The sequence below is a fragment of the Entelurus aequoreus genome, linkage group LG01, assembly GCF_033978785.1.
Source record: "Entelurus aequoreus isolate RoL-2023_Sb linkage group LG01, RoL_Eaeq_v1.1, whole genome shotgun sequence".
In the NCBI taxonomy this organism is placed as follows: domain Eukaryota; kingdom Metazoa; phylum Chordata; class Actinopteri; order Syngnathiformes; family Syngnathidae; genus Entelurus; species Entelurus aequoreus.
Window position 1 is genome coordinate 14,275,862 of NC_084731.1, and position 12,944 is coordinate 14,288,805.

At 39.5% G+C, this 12,944-nt stretch overlaps 1 protein-coding gene across 1 annotated transcript; it reads right to left on the bottom strand.

Annotated features, from left to right (window-relative positions):
• Positions 1-7,712: 7,712 nt before the first annotated feature.
• On the bottom strand, positions 7,713-8,597 carry LOC133661013 (opioid growth factor receptor-like; the record flags this gene model as incomplete). The annotated part of the gene is made up of 1 exon (XM_062064395.1): positions 7,713-8,597. A coding segment is annotated over exon 1 (885 nt), but the record flags the coding sequence as incomplete, so codon positions are not given.
• Between the last annotated feature and the right edge of the window lie 4,347 nt (positions 8,598-12,944).

The following is a 12,944-nucleotide window of genomic DNA, read 5'->3' on the forward strand; positions in this document are numbered from 1 at the left end:
TATTCCCATTATTTTTCCATTAATTCCAGTTAATTCCCATATATTCCTGTTAATTCCCATGGAAAGTTTCCAACTTTGATTATTCCCGGAATTTTGCAACCCTAGTCTAGAGTCTCATTTATTGAATTACTGGATTTGCATTAAATCAGGTTGTTTTAGCTAATAATGATGCTGCAAGATCTAGCATGTTGCATTCAATGTTTATTCCCATTATTATTCCATTAATTCCAGTTAATTCCCATATATTCCCGTTAATTCCCATGGAAAGTTTCCAACTTTGATTATTCCCGGAATTTTGCAACCCTAGTCCAGAGTCTCATTTATTGAATTACTGGATTTGCATTAAATCAGGTTGTTTTAGCTAATAATCATGCTGCAAGATCTAGCATGTTGCATTCAATGTTTATTCCCATTATTTTTCCATTAATTCCCGTTAATTCCCATATATTCCCGTTAATTCCCATGGAAAGTTTCCAACTTTGATTATTCCCGGAATTTTGCAACCCTAGTCCAGAGTCTCATTTATTGAATTACTGGATTTGCATTAAATCAGGTTGTTTTAGCTAATAATCATGCTGCAAGATCTAGCATGTTGCATTCAATGTTTATTCCCATTATTTTTCCATTAATTCCCGTTAATTCCCATATATTCCCGTTAATTCCCATGGAAAGTTTCCAACTTTGAATATTCCCGGAATTTTGCAACCTTAGTAGGGTTATTTATACACATTTTGCAACCCTAGTAGAGTTGCAAAATTCCGGGAATATTCAAAGTTGGAAACTTTCCATATATATGGGAATTAACGGGAATTAATGGAAAAATAATGGGAATAAACATTGAATGCAACATGCTAGATTTTGCAGCATGATTATTAGCTAAAACAACCTGATTTAATGCAAATTCAGTAATTCAATAAATGAGACTCTGGACAGATGACTTGTCAATAAATGTGACTCTGGAAGTTGTGGTCATCAAGTCATGTGAGTGTGGTCCACACGGCCACACCAACACTTGTGTGAAGGGACAACAGCTCAGCGAGACTCAAATATTTAGACTTTCCAAGCAGGCCTGGCATGGCAGCCTGGCCCTGTAATTTCTTTAATTGTGGGTAATTACTCCAGTTTTTGCCTGCACGGGCTGCGGACTTAAGGAGACAGGATCTGGGTTAACGATGTGTTTCCATCTTAATTAATGCTTCAAACATGTCCGAGTCCTTTGGAGGAGACTGACACAGTTGGAGGGGGGGAACTAGGAACTAGGGTTGTACGCTTTACCGGTACTAATTAAGTACTGGGGTACTAATGAATTTTTAAAAAAGGTAGGATTCCAGTCCATAGTGGATCTAACATAATAGTGTGAGAGTCCAGTCCGTAGTGGATCTAACATAATAGTGAGAGAGTCCAGTTCATAGTGGATCTAACATAATAGTGAGAGTCCAGTCCATAGTGGATCTAACATAATAGTGAGAGTCCAGTCCATAGTGGATCTAACATAATAGTGTGAGAGTCCAGTTCATAGTGGATCTAGCATACTAGTGAGAGTCTAGTCCATAGTGGATCTAACATAATATTTTGAGAGTCCAGTCCCTAGTGGATCTAACATAATAGTGTGAGAGCCCAGTTCATAGTGGATCTAGCATAATAGTGAGAGTCTAGTCCATAGTGGATCTAACATAATATTTTGAGAGTCCAGTCCATAGTGGATCTAACATAGTAGTGTGAGAGTCCAGTCCATAGTGGATCTAACATAATAGTGAGAGTCCAGTCCATAGTGAATCTAACATAATAGTGAGAGTCCAGTCCATAGTGGATCTAACATAATAGTGTGAGAGTCCAGTCCATAGTGGATCTAACATAATAGTGTGAGTCCAGTCCATAGTGGATCTAACATAATATTGTGAGAGTCCAGTCCATAGTGCATCTAACATAATATTGTGAGAGTCCAGTCCATAGTGGATCTAACATAATAGTGTGAGAGTCCAGTCCGTAGTGGATCTAACATAATAGTGTGAGAGTCCAGTCCATAGTGGATCTAATATAATAGTGTGAGAGTCCAGTTCATAGTGGATCTAACATAATAGTGTGAGAGTCCAGTCTGTAGTGGATCTAACATAATAGTGTGAGAGTCCAGTCCTTAGTGGATCTAATATAATAGTGTGAGAGTCCAGTCCATAGTGGATCTAACATAATATTGTGAGAGTCCAGTCTGTAGTGGATCTAACATAATATTGTGAGAGTCCAGTCCATATTGGATCTAACATAATAGTGTGAGAGTCCAGTCCACAGTGGATCTAACATAATAGTGTGAGTCCAGTCCATAGTGGATCTAACATAATAGTGTGAGTCCAGTCCATAGTGGATCTAACATAATATTGTGAGAGTCCAGTCCATAGTGGATCTAACATAATAGTGTGAGTCCAGTCCATAGTGGATCTAACATAATAGTGTGAGTCCAGTCCATAGTGGATCTAACATAATGTTGTGAGAGTCCAGTCCATAGTGGATCTAACATAATATTGTGAGAGTCCAGTCTGTAGTGGATCTAACATAATAGTGTGAGAGTCCAGTCCATAGTGGATCTAACATAATAGTGTGAGAGTCCAGTCCATAGTGGATCTAACATAATAGTGTGAGTCCAATCCATAGTGGATCTAACATAATAGTGTGAGTCCAGTCCATAGTGGATCTAACATAATATTGTGAGAGTCCAGTCCATAGTGGATCTAACATAATAGTGACAATCTAGTCCATAGTGGATCTAACATAATATTTTGAGAGTCCAGTCCATAGTGGATCCAACATAGTAGTGTGAGAGTCCAGTCCATAGTGGAACTAACATAATAGTGTGAGAGTTCAGTCCATTGTGGATCTAACACAATAGTGAGAGTCCAGTCCATAGTAAAAACACTTTAGTTACACAAATTATATTAAGAATAAAATATGTCTCTGCAAAAAAGGAGGGGACTTAAAGGGGTGCCTTGAGGAACGCCTTGGTTGTGTCAATCACAAGTTTGGACCCCAGCGATTGATTTTGTTTTCAAGGATTTTACACAGGTCCAAGATCCTCTATAGAACAGGAGCACTCTCATGTTTTTAGGACTACCGTATTTTGCAAAACAGCCCTGCAGTGCAGTGACTTGTAACGAGAGCCTGTAAATGTCAGCTTGCTTTGTGTGCCTTCAAATTGGTGTTGGGGGATTTAGGTTTTTAAAGGGAGGAGTTAAAAAAGCGATTAGAGAGTGTGTGGATGGGGGGGTTAAACCCACAAAACCGTCAAGTAGCCCTGAAACTAAACTGGATTCTAATGTTACCTCGGTCTGGGGGTGTGTAGCTGGGATCACTGGGAAGGGAACACGGGCTTGCACTAGAATAATAAACCAAGAGTTGATTGGAAAGCACTCAAGAAGTATTAGCCAACAGATTGCAGGTGAAAGCTGTTAGGAATCAGCCTAAGTAGCAAGTCAAACTGCAGGTTGGGTTTTCCGTACGACTCCCATTTCTCTTTATTTGTGAATAGATTGTTTGGCTGCTGGTACTTGAAAAGGACTTGTCAAACTGTTGTCGTCGCGGTAGTTCCAAAATAAATCCATCCCTCGCCCAAAAACGTCTGCTCAGCGAGCGAGTTACTCCACTGTTTACAATATTTCAAATTCCCTCTCTCTGGAGTGTTTGGCTTGGCAGGTGGTGCAGACTTTCCCTGGCCAATTACAGGCTTGCCGGCATTCTCCAATGGGGCTTTTGAAGAAATAACACTTTTCTGCCCCAGCTCCGGGGGAAAGAACGGAGACATTTTGGCCCCGGCAGATCACGCAGTCAATCACAGAGTGCAGTCTGACGCACTCGGCTGCGAGAATATCTCCTTAGCTCAGTGGTTCTTAAAGGCCTACTGAAAGCCACTACTAGCGACCACGCAGTCTGATAGTTTATATATCAATGATGAAATCTTAACATTGCAACACATGCCAATACGGCCGGGTTAACTTATAAAGTGCAATTTTAAATTTCCCGCCACACTTCCGGTTAAAAACGTTTTATTATGCTGACGTATGCGCGTGACGTCACGAGGACAAGGGAAGTATTCGGAGCCCGTAGAAAAAGCTCTGTTTTCATTTCATAATTCCACAGTATTCTGGACATCTGTGTTGGTGAATCTTTTGCAATTTGTTTAATGAACAATGGAGGCTGCAAAGAAGAACGTTGTAGGTGGGATTGGTGTATTAGCAGCTGGCTGTAGCAACACAACAAGGACTAGCAGACGCCTAGCCGATGCTAGCCGCCAAACCCACGGATGAAGTCCTTTGTCGCGCCGTCGATCGCTGGAACGCAGGTGAGCACGGCTGTTGAGGAGCAGATGAGGGCTGGCTGGCATAGGTGGAGCGTTAATGTTTTTATCATAGCTTTGTGAGGTCCGGTTGCTAAGTTAGCCTTATTGTCGTTAGCAACAGCATTGTTAAGCTTTACCAGGCTGAGAATTATAAACCGTGTAGTTACACGTACATGGTTTAATAGTATTGTTGATCTTCTGTCTATCCTTCCAGTCAGGGATTTATGTATTTTGTTTCTATCTGCATTTGAGAACGATGCTATCACGTTAGCTCAGTAGCTAAGTGTGTCACCGATGTATTGTCGTGGAGATAAAAGTCACTGTGAATGTCCATTTCGCGTGCTCGACTCTCATTTTCAAGAGGATATAGTATCCGAGGTGGTTTAAAATACAAATCCGTGATCCACAATAAAAAAAGGAGAAAGTGTGGAATCCAATGAGCCCTTGTACCTAAGTTACGGTCAGAGAGAAATAAGATATGTCTTGCACTGCATTCTAGTCCTTCACTCTAACGTTCCTCATCCACGAATCTTTCATCCTCGCTCAAATGAGTGGGATAATCGTCGCTTTCTCGGTCCGAATCTCTCTCGCTCCATTGTAAACAATGGGGAATTGTGAGAAGTCTTTCCTCCGGTGACGTCACGCTACTTCCGGTACAGGCAAGGCTTTTTTTTTATCAGCGACCAAAAGTTGCGAACTTTATCGTCGATGTTCTCTACTAAATCCTTTCAGCAAAAATATGGCAATATCGCGAAATGATCAAGTATGACACATAGAATGGATCTGCTATCCCCGTTTAAATGAAAACATTTAATTTCAATAGGCCTTTAACCTTGTTGGAAGTACCGAACCCCGCCAGTTTCATATGTGCATTCACCCAAACCCTTCTTTAGTGAAAAATATACAGTATATACAGTGTATATTATTTCAAATTCAAGACAAAGTTATATGTTTTTGTCCTGGTGCACAAAATGAACCATGCGCGAACATCACCTTGTTCAAACAACAAAACCAACACAGTGCATGAACTCACAACAGCTGTTGCCGTATCCATAATACGCCGATAGGGAGAAGTTTTTATTTACATGATTGATTGATTGAAACTTTTATTAGTAGATTGCACAGTACAGTACATATTCCGTACAATTGACCACTAAATGGTAACACCCGAATAAGTTTTTCAACTTGTTTAAGTCGGGGTCCACGTTAATCAATTCATGGTACATGATGAGTCGGGTGTGTCTCAACCTCCGCGGCGGAGGGTTTGCCGTACCTCTAGGCCCGGGGTGTCCAAAGTGCGGCCCGGGGGCCATTTGCGGCCCGCAGCTAATCGTTTACCGGCCCGCCACACATTGTGGAAATGCTATTGCAAAAATAAAAAATAAAACGTTGCAATGTTGACACAAAGCTGCCATGCAGGCTGTTTTTTTTCTTTTGTCTATCTTTATTTTTATTTTTTTGGCCATTGCTAAAAAAAAACAATGTTATAATGAATTATTGACCTATTCTATGTTCCAATTACTTCAAATATTTCACTTTAAAATGTTTTATGTGGAAAATATTGCATATATTGTGTGGTTGCCATATAAATACATCAATGTTTTCTTTGACAAAAGAGCATAAAACAAACCAAATAATAGTTCAAACGTAAAATGGACAGATATATCTGAAGTTGATCTCGTAACTTAAGTGTTGAAAGTAAAAAAAAAAATTATATGAATGTATCACTTATATTTTCATAATCCATTTTTATAACAGAAACTAAAAGCTTAGTTGTTGTGCAGGAAAGAAAAGTGCTTTATTCCACCACATTTTACCATCTTTGGTGATATTTGTTAGCATCAAGAAAATATCCTTCATAGTTTTAATAAAGTAAATGAATAAATCCCTGGTAGACTATAGTGTGAGAGTCCAGTCCATAGTGGATCTAGCATAATATTGTGAGAGTCCAGTCCAGTCCATAGTGGATCTAACATAATATTGTGAGAGTTCAGTCCATAGTGGATCTAACATAATATTGTGAGAGTCCAGTCCATAGTGGATCTAACATAATAGTGAGAGTCTAGTCCATAGTGAATCTAACATAATATTGTGAGAGTCGACTCCATAGCGGATCTAACATAATAGTGAGAGTCCAGTCCATAGTGGATCTAACATAATAGTGAGAGTCCAGTCCATAGTGGATCTAACATAATAGTGAGAGTCCAGTCCATAGTGGATCTAACATAATAGTGAGAGTCCAGTCCATAGTGGATCTAACATAATAGTGAGAGTCCACTCCATAGTGGATCTAACATAATAGTGAGAGTCCAGTCCATAGTGGATTTAACATAATAATGTGAGAGTCCAGTCTGTAGTGGATCTAACATAATAGTGAGAGTCCAGTCCATAGTGGATCTAACATAATTGTAGCGACTACTCTTGCTTTCCAAAAAAGTTTCGAAAAAATAAAAATAAAGTAATGCAGAGTAGTCTTGAGGAGGAGGTGTTTGACTCACTAAATTCCTTAATAAGCACTCGCGGAGATATTTCTAGATTCCAAATGATCATAATTTATTTTCACAAACAAAAAATATTCTCCGTGGTTGACTTTCAACATAATCAAAATAACTTATTTAGCGTGGCTTGTTTAGCGTGGCTTGTTTAGCGATAAACAAACTGTTCCACTCCTCACTCCTTCAACATGATAGACAGACAAAGGGCACCCAGCTGTCCTGTCTTCTTAATTATAGGAGGAGGAAGTGGCTCACCAGTAGGAGCGTAAGCAGCTGAAAACAATCAGTCAATCACAATGAAATCTAAAACATCCAATAATTCATTAATATCATTCTTGACATTATTTGATTTCATTGTCAAACACTTAATAAATAAATAATATAGATAGGCTCCAACTGGCTCCAACATCCCGGCCCCTAATTGTGTGCTTTAGCAAAACAATTACATAAATAATAATATTCACAGGAGCCATAATAGAACAATATAATCCAAACAATTATGTTCTTCAAATTCAAAATTAATTAAGTTACTTGAGTTATTAGTCAAGTCTCATCAAAGTCCATAGTCATATCTGAAGCGGTCATCGAGTCTGGAGAACCGAAGCCCCCCTCAGTCCATCAAGCTGCTTCCATTAGCAGGCAGAGTTCATCTATTGGTCGTTGAACTGTGTTGGTCTTGGTTTTAACCAAAACACTTCTCACAAAGCCTTTGGCATCTGGAAATGTCTTTACTTGTTCCATGGTCTTAGGTCCATGGCCTTGTTATGTGTTTCCTTGTTCCATGGTCCATGGTCTTGTTATATGTTTCCTTGTTCCATGGTCCATGGTCTTGTCCTTGGTGGAGTCTGTGATTTTTCTTTATCTTCGTAATGGTCTTTTGTGGAAAAAGAAGAGGAGGAATGCCGATGTTTTTCTTTCTTTCTGAACTTCTTAAACTTCCTCTGAATCTTCCTGGGACACCACACAAATTGATCCTTTGGTTCAAAGTGAAGGTAGGCGTAGCGCACCAACTCCTGGCGTTGTTGTTTATCCAGAATCGCAAACAGGAAGTAGTCAAGTACGCTGTGTTTAACACTGGTGAGGTTTTTCTTGACCAGAGTCTCTTCGAGGAAGAAGCGAACGAGCGGTGCCTGATAGTGCTCAAATCCTAGCTCGCCCAGACTCTTTAAGATGCGAGTGATGCGCATGTTGTTGTGCATGTTCTGCTCAAGGTTCCTGAAGCGCTCTTTCCAGTGGTCTGCTCGTGTCACTTCACCCGTCTCTTTGTTAACCAGGCGGACGCCGTAGAAGCCCAACATGAGTTCATAGGACTCCACTAGCCTCTTTTTTGTATCCTCATTACTCTTAAAGGCCTCAATTTCCTTCTTGGTGAGTTCAAAAGCCATGTAGTTTACCCCTGGTTCTCGGAGTGGAAACAGCCACTGAATGTATGAGTGAACACTCTCCAGCTTTTTGTAGTCATTCTTCCATTCTTTGAGGAACGATTCAATGTAGACATTATCAGGTGAAGAGGGGAATTTATTGAGGTAAAACTGCAAATTCTTCATTTTGTCCTCTGAGCACTCTTCATCTGCAAGATTAGGGTATCCTCTTCTGTAGTTCTGCATGTCCTTTGCTGCCCTCATGTTTCTGAGCGTGTGATGCCACGATTCTGAAGTCCAACCAGATTTATTTTTGTCTCGACTAGATCGACGATGTTGACCATCTGCGGCCTGGTCCTCTCCATCACTCTCTGTGTCCCAGGTGGAGTCGTAAGCACACACACAGTCGTCCTCCATGATTGCCGTCTTAACTCGGACTGGCATGATTGCAGGTGCACAGTCTTTCCCGGCCCCGGTTGCATCACCGGCTGAAACAAGAGCAATGCTTATAGGGGTTTCTTCTGTCTCAGCAGTGGACTTTGCTTGATTTTCCTGCCTTGGGCCTTTTTCACTTGGAATATGAAGTAGAGTAGGATGTTTCATTTTGCAAACATGACACATTAATCTTCTCTTACAATTTTTGCTTATATGACCTTTTAGTAGGCAACCAAAACAATATCCTTGCCTTCTTAAGAATTCAACCTTGTTGTCATGTGACTGTGTTTTGAATTGTGAGCAGTCAATCAGAGCATGTTTGCCATGACAGTATCCACATAAAGGGATGATACCACTGGGTGTGGTTTGAGCAGGTTGTTGTGGAACAGATGATTGTTCTACAGTGCATCCTGCTGGCTCTGTATTCACAGCTACTGAAGTAGCAAAGCTACATCTTCTTTGGCTGATTGGTTTTAATTCACTTGTGCTTCTTGGAAGAGGCCTTTTCATTGTTATTTGGTCCTGAATGTCTCCAAACAACGGATCCAAAAGCATCTTGGAATGCTTTTCCACAAAATCCACAATGTTGTGAAATCTGATTCTCCTGCCGGTTCTCTGTTGTGTCTCATAAGCTGTGCTTCACCACCTTTCTCTGAGTTTGTAGGGTAGTTTGGATGTAATTAGCCTTAGGTTCGATGGGATATCAAGTTCCTCCAAATACTGTAAATCTTGCATTACATTACAGCATCCTCTCAAATACAGTGCATATGCATGCAGCATTTTCCCATCCTCAGCTTTAATCGCTGTCCAATTCAAGGCTTTTTCCAAGTAAGCTCCCGAAATCTTCATCTCATTTCCAAAATGTTCTTTTAAGAGGCGCCTTGCTTCATTATAGCCCCTACTGGCTTCCATGTGCAAACAGCTGCGAACCAAGTCTCTTGGCAAACCAGAGGTAAACTGCTCAAGGTAGTAGAGTCGGTCTTGATTATTCTCAGTCTTGTCTTCAATCAAGTGTTCAAATGCATGGATAAAAGACTGATATGCCAGTGGGTTACCATCAAACACAGAAATCTCTCTTACTGGTAGTAGAGACAGCTTTTGCTGTGAGACAATGAGTTTTGCGATGTCACTTTGTCTTTGAATAACCATATCCAAGTTATCATGACCAGCATTGATTACCACATTATCTTGTGCAGAGTGATTTATTGGTTGAGTCTGATTTACACTCTGGGTCTTGTGTTTTTCAGTTGCGTTTTTGTTTTGAGGTTTATTTAGATCTTCTGATGTGTTGGTGTTCCTTTTAAGTAGAGGTCTGTGGAGACTTAAGATGGTTTGGTGAAGTGGGGTTTTGGGTATTGCACCGAACTCTATAAAGTCCACATTGCTCTCCATAGTTTCTCTTTCATGGTGATAATCATAATACTCAGTCATGCCATCACCTGGAGGTTCCTGAGCCACATCATGGCTTTCATGAATTAAATCACTTTGAAGGATTTGTATTTTAGCAGTTGATGCTGCGAGGTCTGCTTCCAACTCCATTTGCTCCATCTTTGCTTTAAGCTTTGTTTCCTCCAGTTGCAAGGTGTGTTTTTCCTTAAGTGCAGCAGCTCGAGCCATTGTGGCAGCTTGTTCCGCTTTGGCAATTTTTAATTCTGAGGATACTGAGGAACATCTGGAGGCTTTTGATCCAGTGGCAGACTTTGATTGGTGAGATACATTTGATATGCTGTCCAGTGGTCCAACTTTTGATTGTGCAATTTCTCTTTTCCATGTTTCAACATCTTTCATGAAATAATTCAAATGTATTATTCTGGGTTCATACCAGTCATAATAATCATTTTCCTTTTCCTCTTCTGAAAATAATTCTTGCACAGATTTGTGAGCATTTTTAAATTCATCCACAGCTCCTTTAAATACTTCAAATGCATCATTGACTTTATCAGCATTTCTAACATCAGTCATCAAAGTCTTTATTTCATTTAGCCTCCTCGTGCACGCGCCCAGTCTGCCTCTGCGCGAAGCAATGCGCGTTCTCAGCATGTCCTCGTGCTCAGCTGCCGTCTCAGGTGTGCCAGACATCATTCCAGGTAATCACACAGCTCAATTTAATGTCCACTTATTTCATTCTTAAATGTCCTTACAACATCCTGTTTTATTGCATTTCACATCCACAATCTGTTCGAATGATTCCATACATATTGCATATATTGTGTGGTTGCCATATAAATGCATCAATGTTTTCTTTGACAAAAGAGCATAAAACAAACAAAATAATAGTTCAAACGTAAAATGGACAGATATATCTGAAGTTGATCTCGTAACTTAAGTGTTGAAAGTAAAAAAAAAAAATTATATAAATGTATCACTTTATGGGTGACCTAGTGGATCCCAACAATATTTAGTGGGATTTTATTTATATTTTCTCTGTGATTGCTCGAAAATAATAATGAATTAAAATCAATGGTGTCCTGCATTATTGATCTTTTAGGGCTCTAATTACTAAATACTGCATATTTCAGTTTTACTATAAAAAAAAAAAAAAAAGTTGTCTTTTTTTACTTTACATCAACCTGAAGTTGATATAGAGATTTACTGTAAGCGTTAAATAAATAAAAATAATAATTTGACTTATTTTTAACATTTTAATGACTGAGAACCTTTTTGGTCCCCGGGAGCCCTGAAGGTATAAAAACAAAATCCATATATTTTGTTATGGTTTGAAAATGAAAAATATCAAAATGGCCCCCGCATGCTTTAATTTCTCCGCGTGCGGCCCTCAGTGGGAAAAGTTTGGACACCCCTGCTCTAGGCCGACTCACCGAACCCCTAGGGTTCGATCGAACCCAGGTTAAGAACCACTGCCCTAGCTTAAAGATGTAATATCTCCCAAGCTTAAAGATTTACGAGCATTGTGTACTCTCACTGTGTGACATGGACATCATGCAGAATACAAAGATGGATATTACTGAACTAACTCAGTCATGTTCACTGTTGGACACTTAAGTCTGCATTTATTTATAGATACAGTGGTGGTCAAAAGTGTACATACACTTGTAAAGAACATAATGTCATGGCTGTCTTGACTTTCCAATCATTTCTACAACTCTTATTTTTTTGTGATAGAGTGATTGGAGCACAAGTTTGGTTCTGTTCTGAATTTATTATGGGTCTACTGAAAATGTGAGCAAATCTGCTGGGTTTAAAAGTATACATACAGCAATGTTAATATTTGCTTACATGTCCTTTGGCAAGTTTCACTGCAATAAGGCGCTTTTGGTAGCCATCCACAAGCTTCTGGCAAGCTTCTGTGTCAGGTTCAAACACTGATGACATCTATTAATCGGACAAAAAGCAAGGAATCATGCAGAGACAGAGTTCAATTTAGCTCATGAGGAGAACGCATGGCGCTGCACACTTAGTCGCAGTCTCGCCCTACGCTCTAAGGCAGTGGTTCTCAACCTTTTTTCAGTGATGTACCCCCTGGGAACATTTTTTCAATTCAAGTACCCCGTAATCAGAGCAAAGCATTTTTGGTTGAAAAAAAAGAGATAAAGAAGTAAAATACAGCACTATGTCATCAGTTTCTGATTAATTAAATTGTATAACAGTGCAAAATATTGCTCATTTGTTGTGATCTTTCTTGATCTATTTGGAAAAAAAGATATAAAAATAACTAAAAACTTGTTGAAAAATAAACAAGTGATTCAATTATAAATAAAGATTTCTACACATAGAAGCAGGGCCGGCCCGTGGCGTAGGCCGTATAGGCAAATGCTAAGGGCGCCGTCCATCAGGGGGCGCCACGCCAGTGCCACAAATGTTGGAGGGAAAAAAAAAAATGGTACTATTATTTCTAAATACATTAAATAATCCCACGTTAATTAAAATGCAAAGTAAAGCCTATTTAATAGAAATATTATTTGTTACAACATTACGCCCCCCTCCCTTCCCGTATCATGACTCTTTGTGGACGTCACCACATAAAAAAATCAACACAAGATGTCAAAACGGCCAAAACTGTCAGGTGCCCAGGGAAGAAAAAAGAGAAAAGAAGAGGAGAAACGAGAAAAAGACAGAGGTAGCAGGTAGGTAACGTTAGCCTACATGAAATTATTTGTCTGTTACAGAATGTGATAGTAACCTGGCTTTTAAGCTAATGTTACATGATTCGGCAATTGCTAATCAGTAAATAGCTAGTTCTGTTTTAACGTCGGGTTAATATTGTGGAGGGGGCTAAATTGTTATGGAAAATAATAATGTAACGTTAGGTAATTACAGTACTCCCTGGTGTACAGTAATTTGTAAGTCATTCTAGTTAATGCAATATTA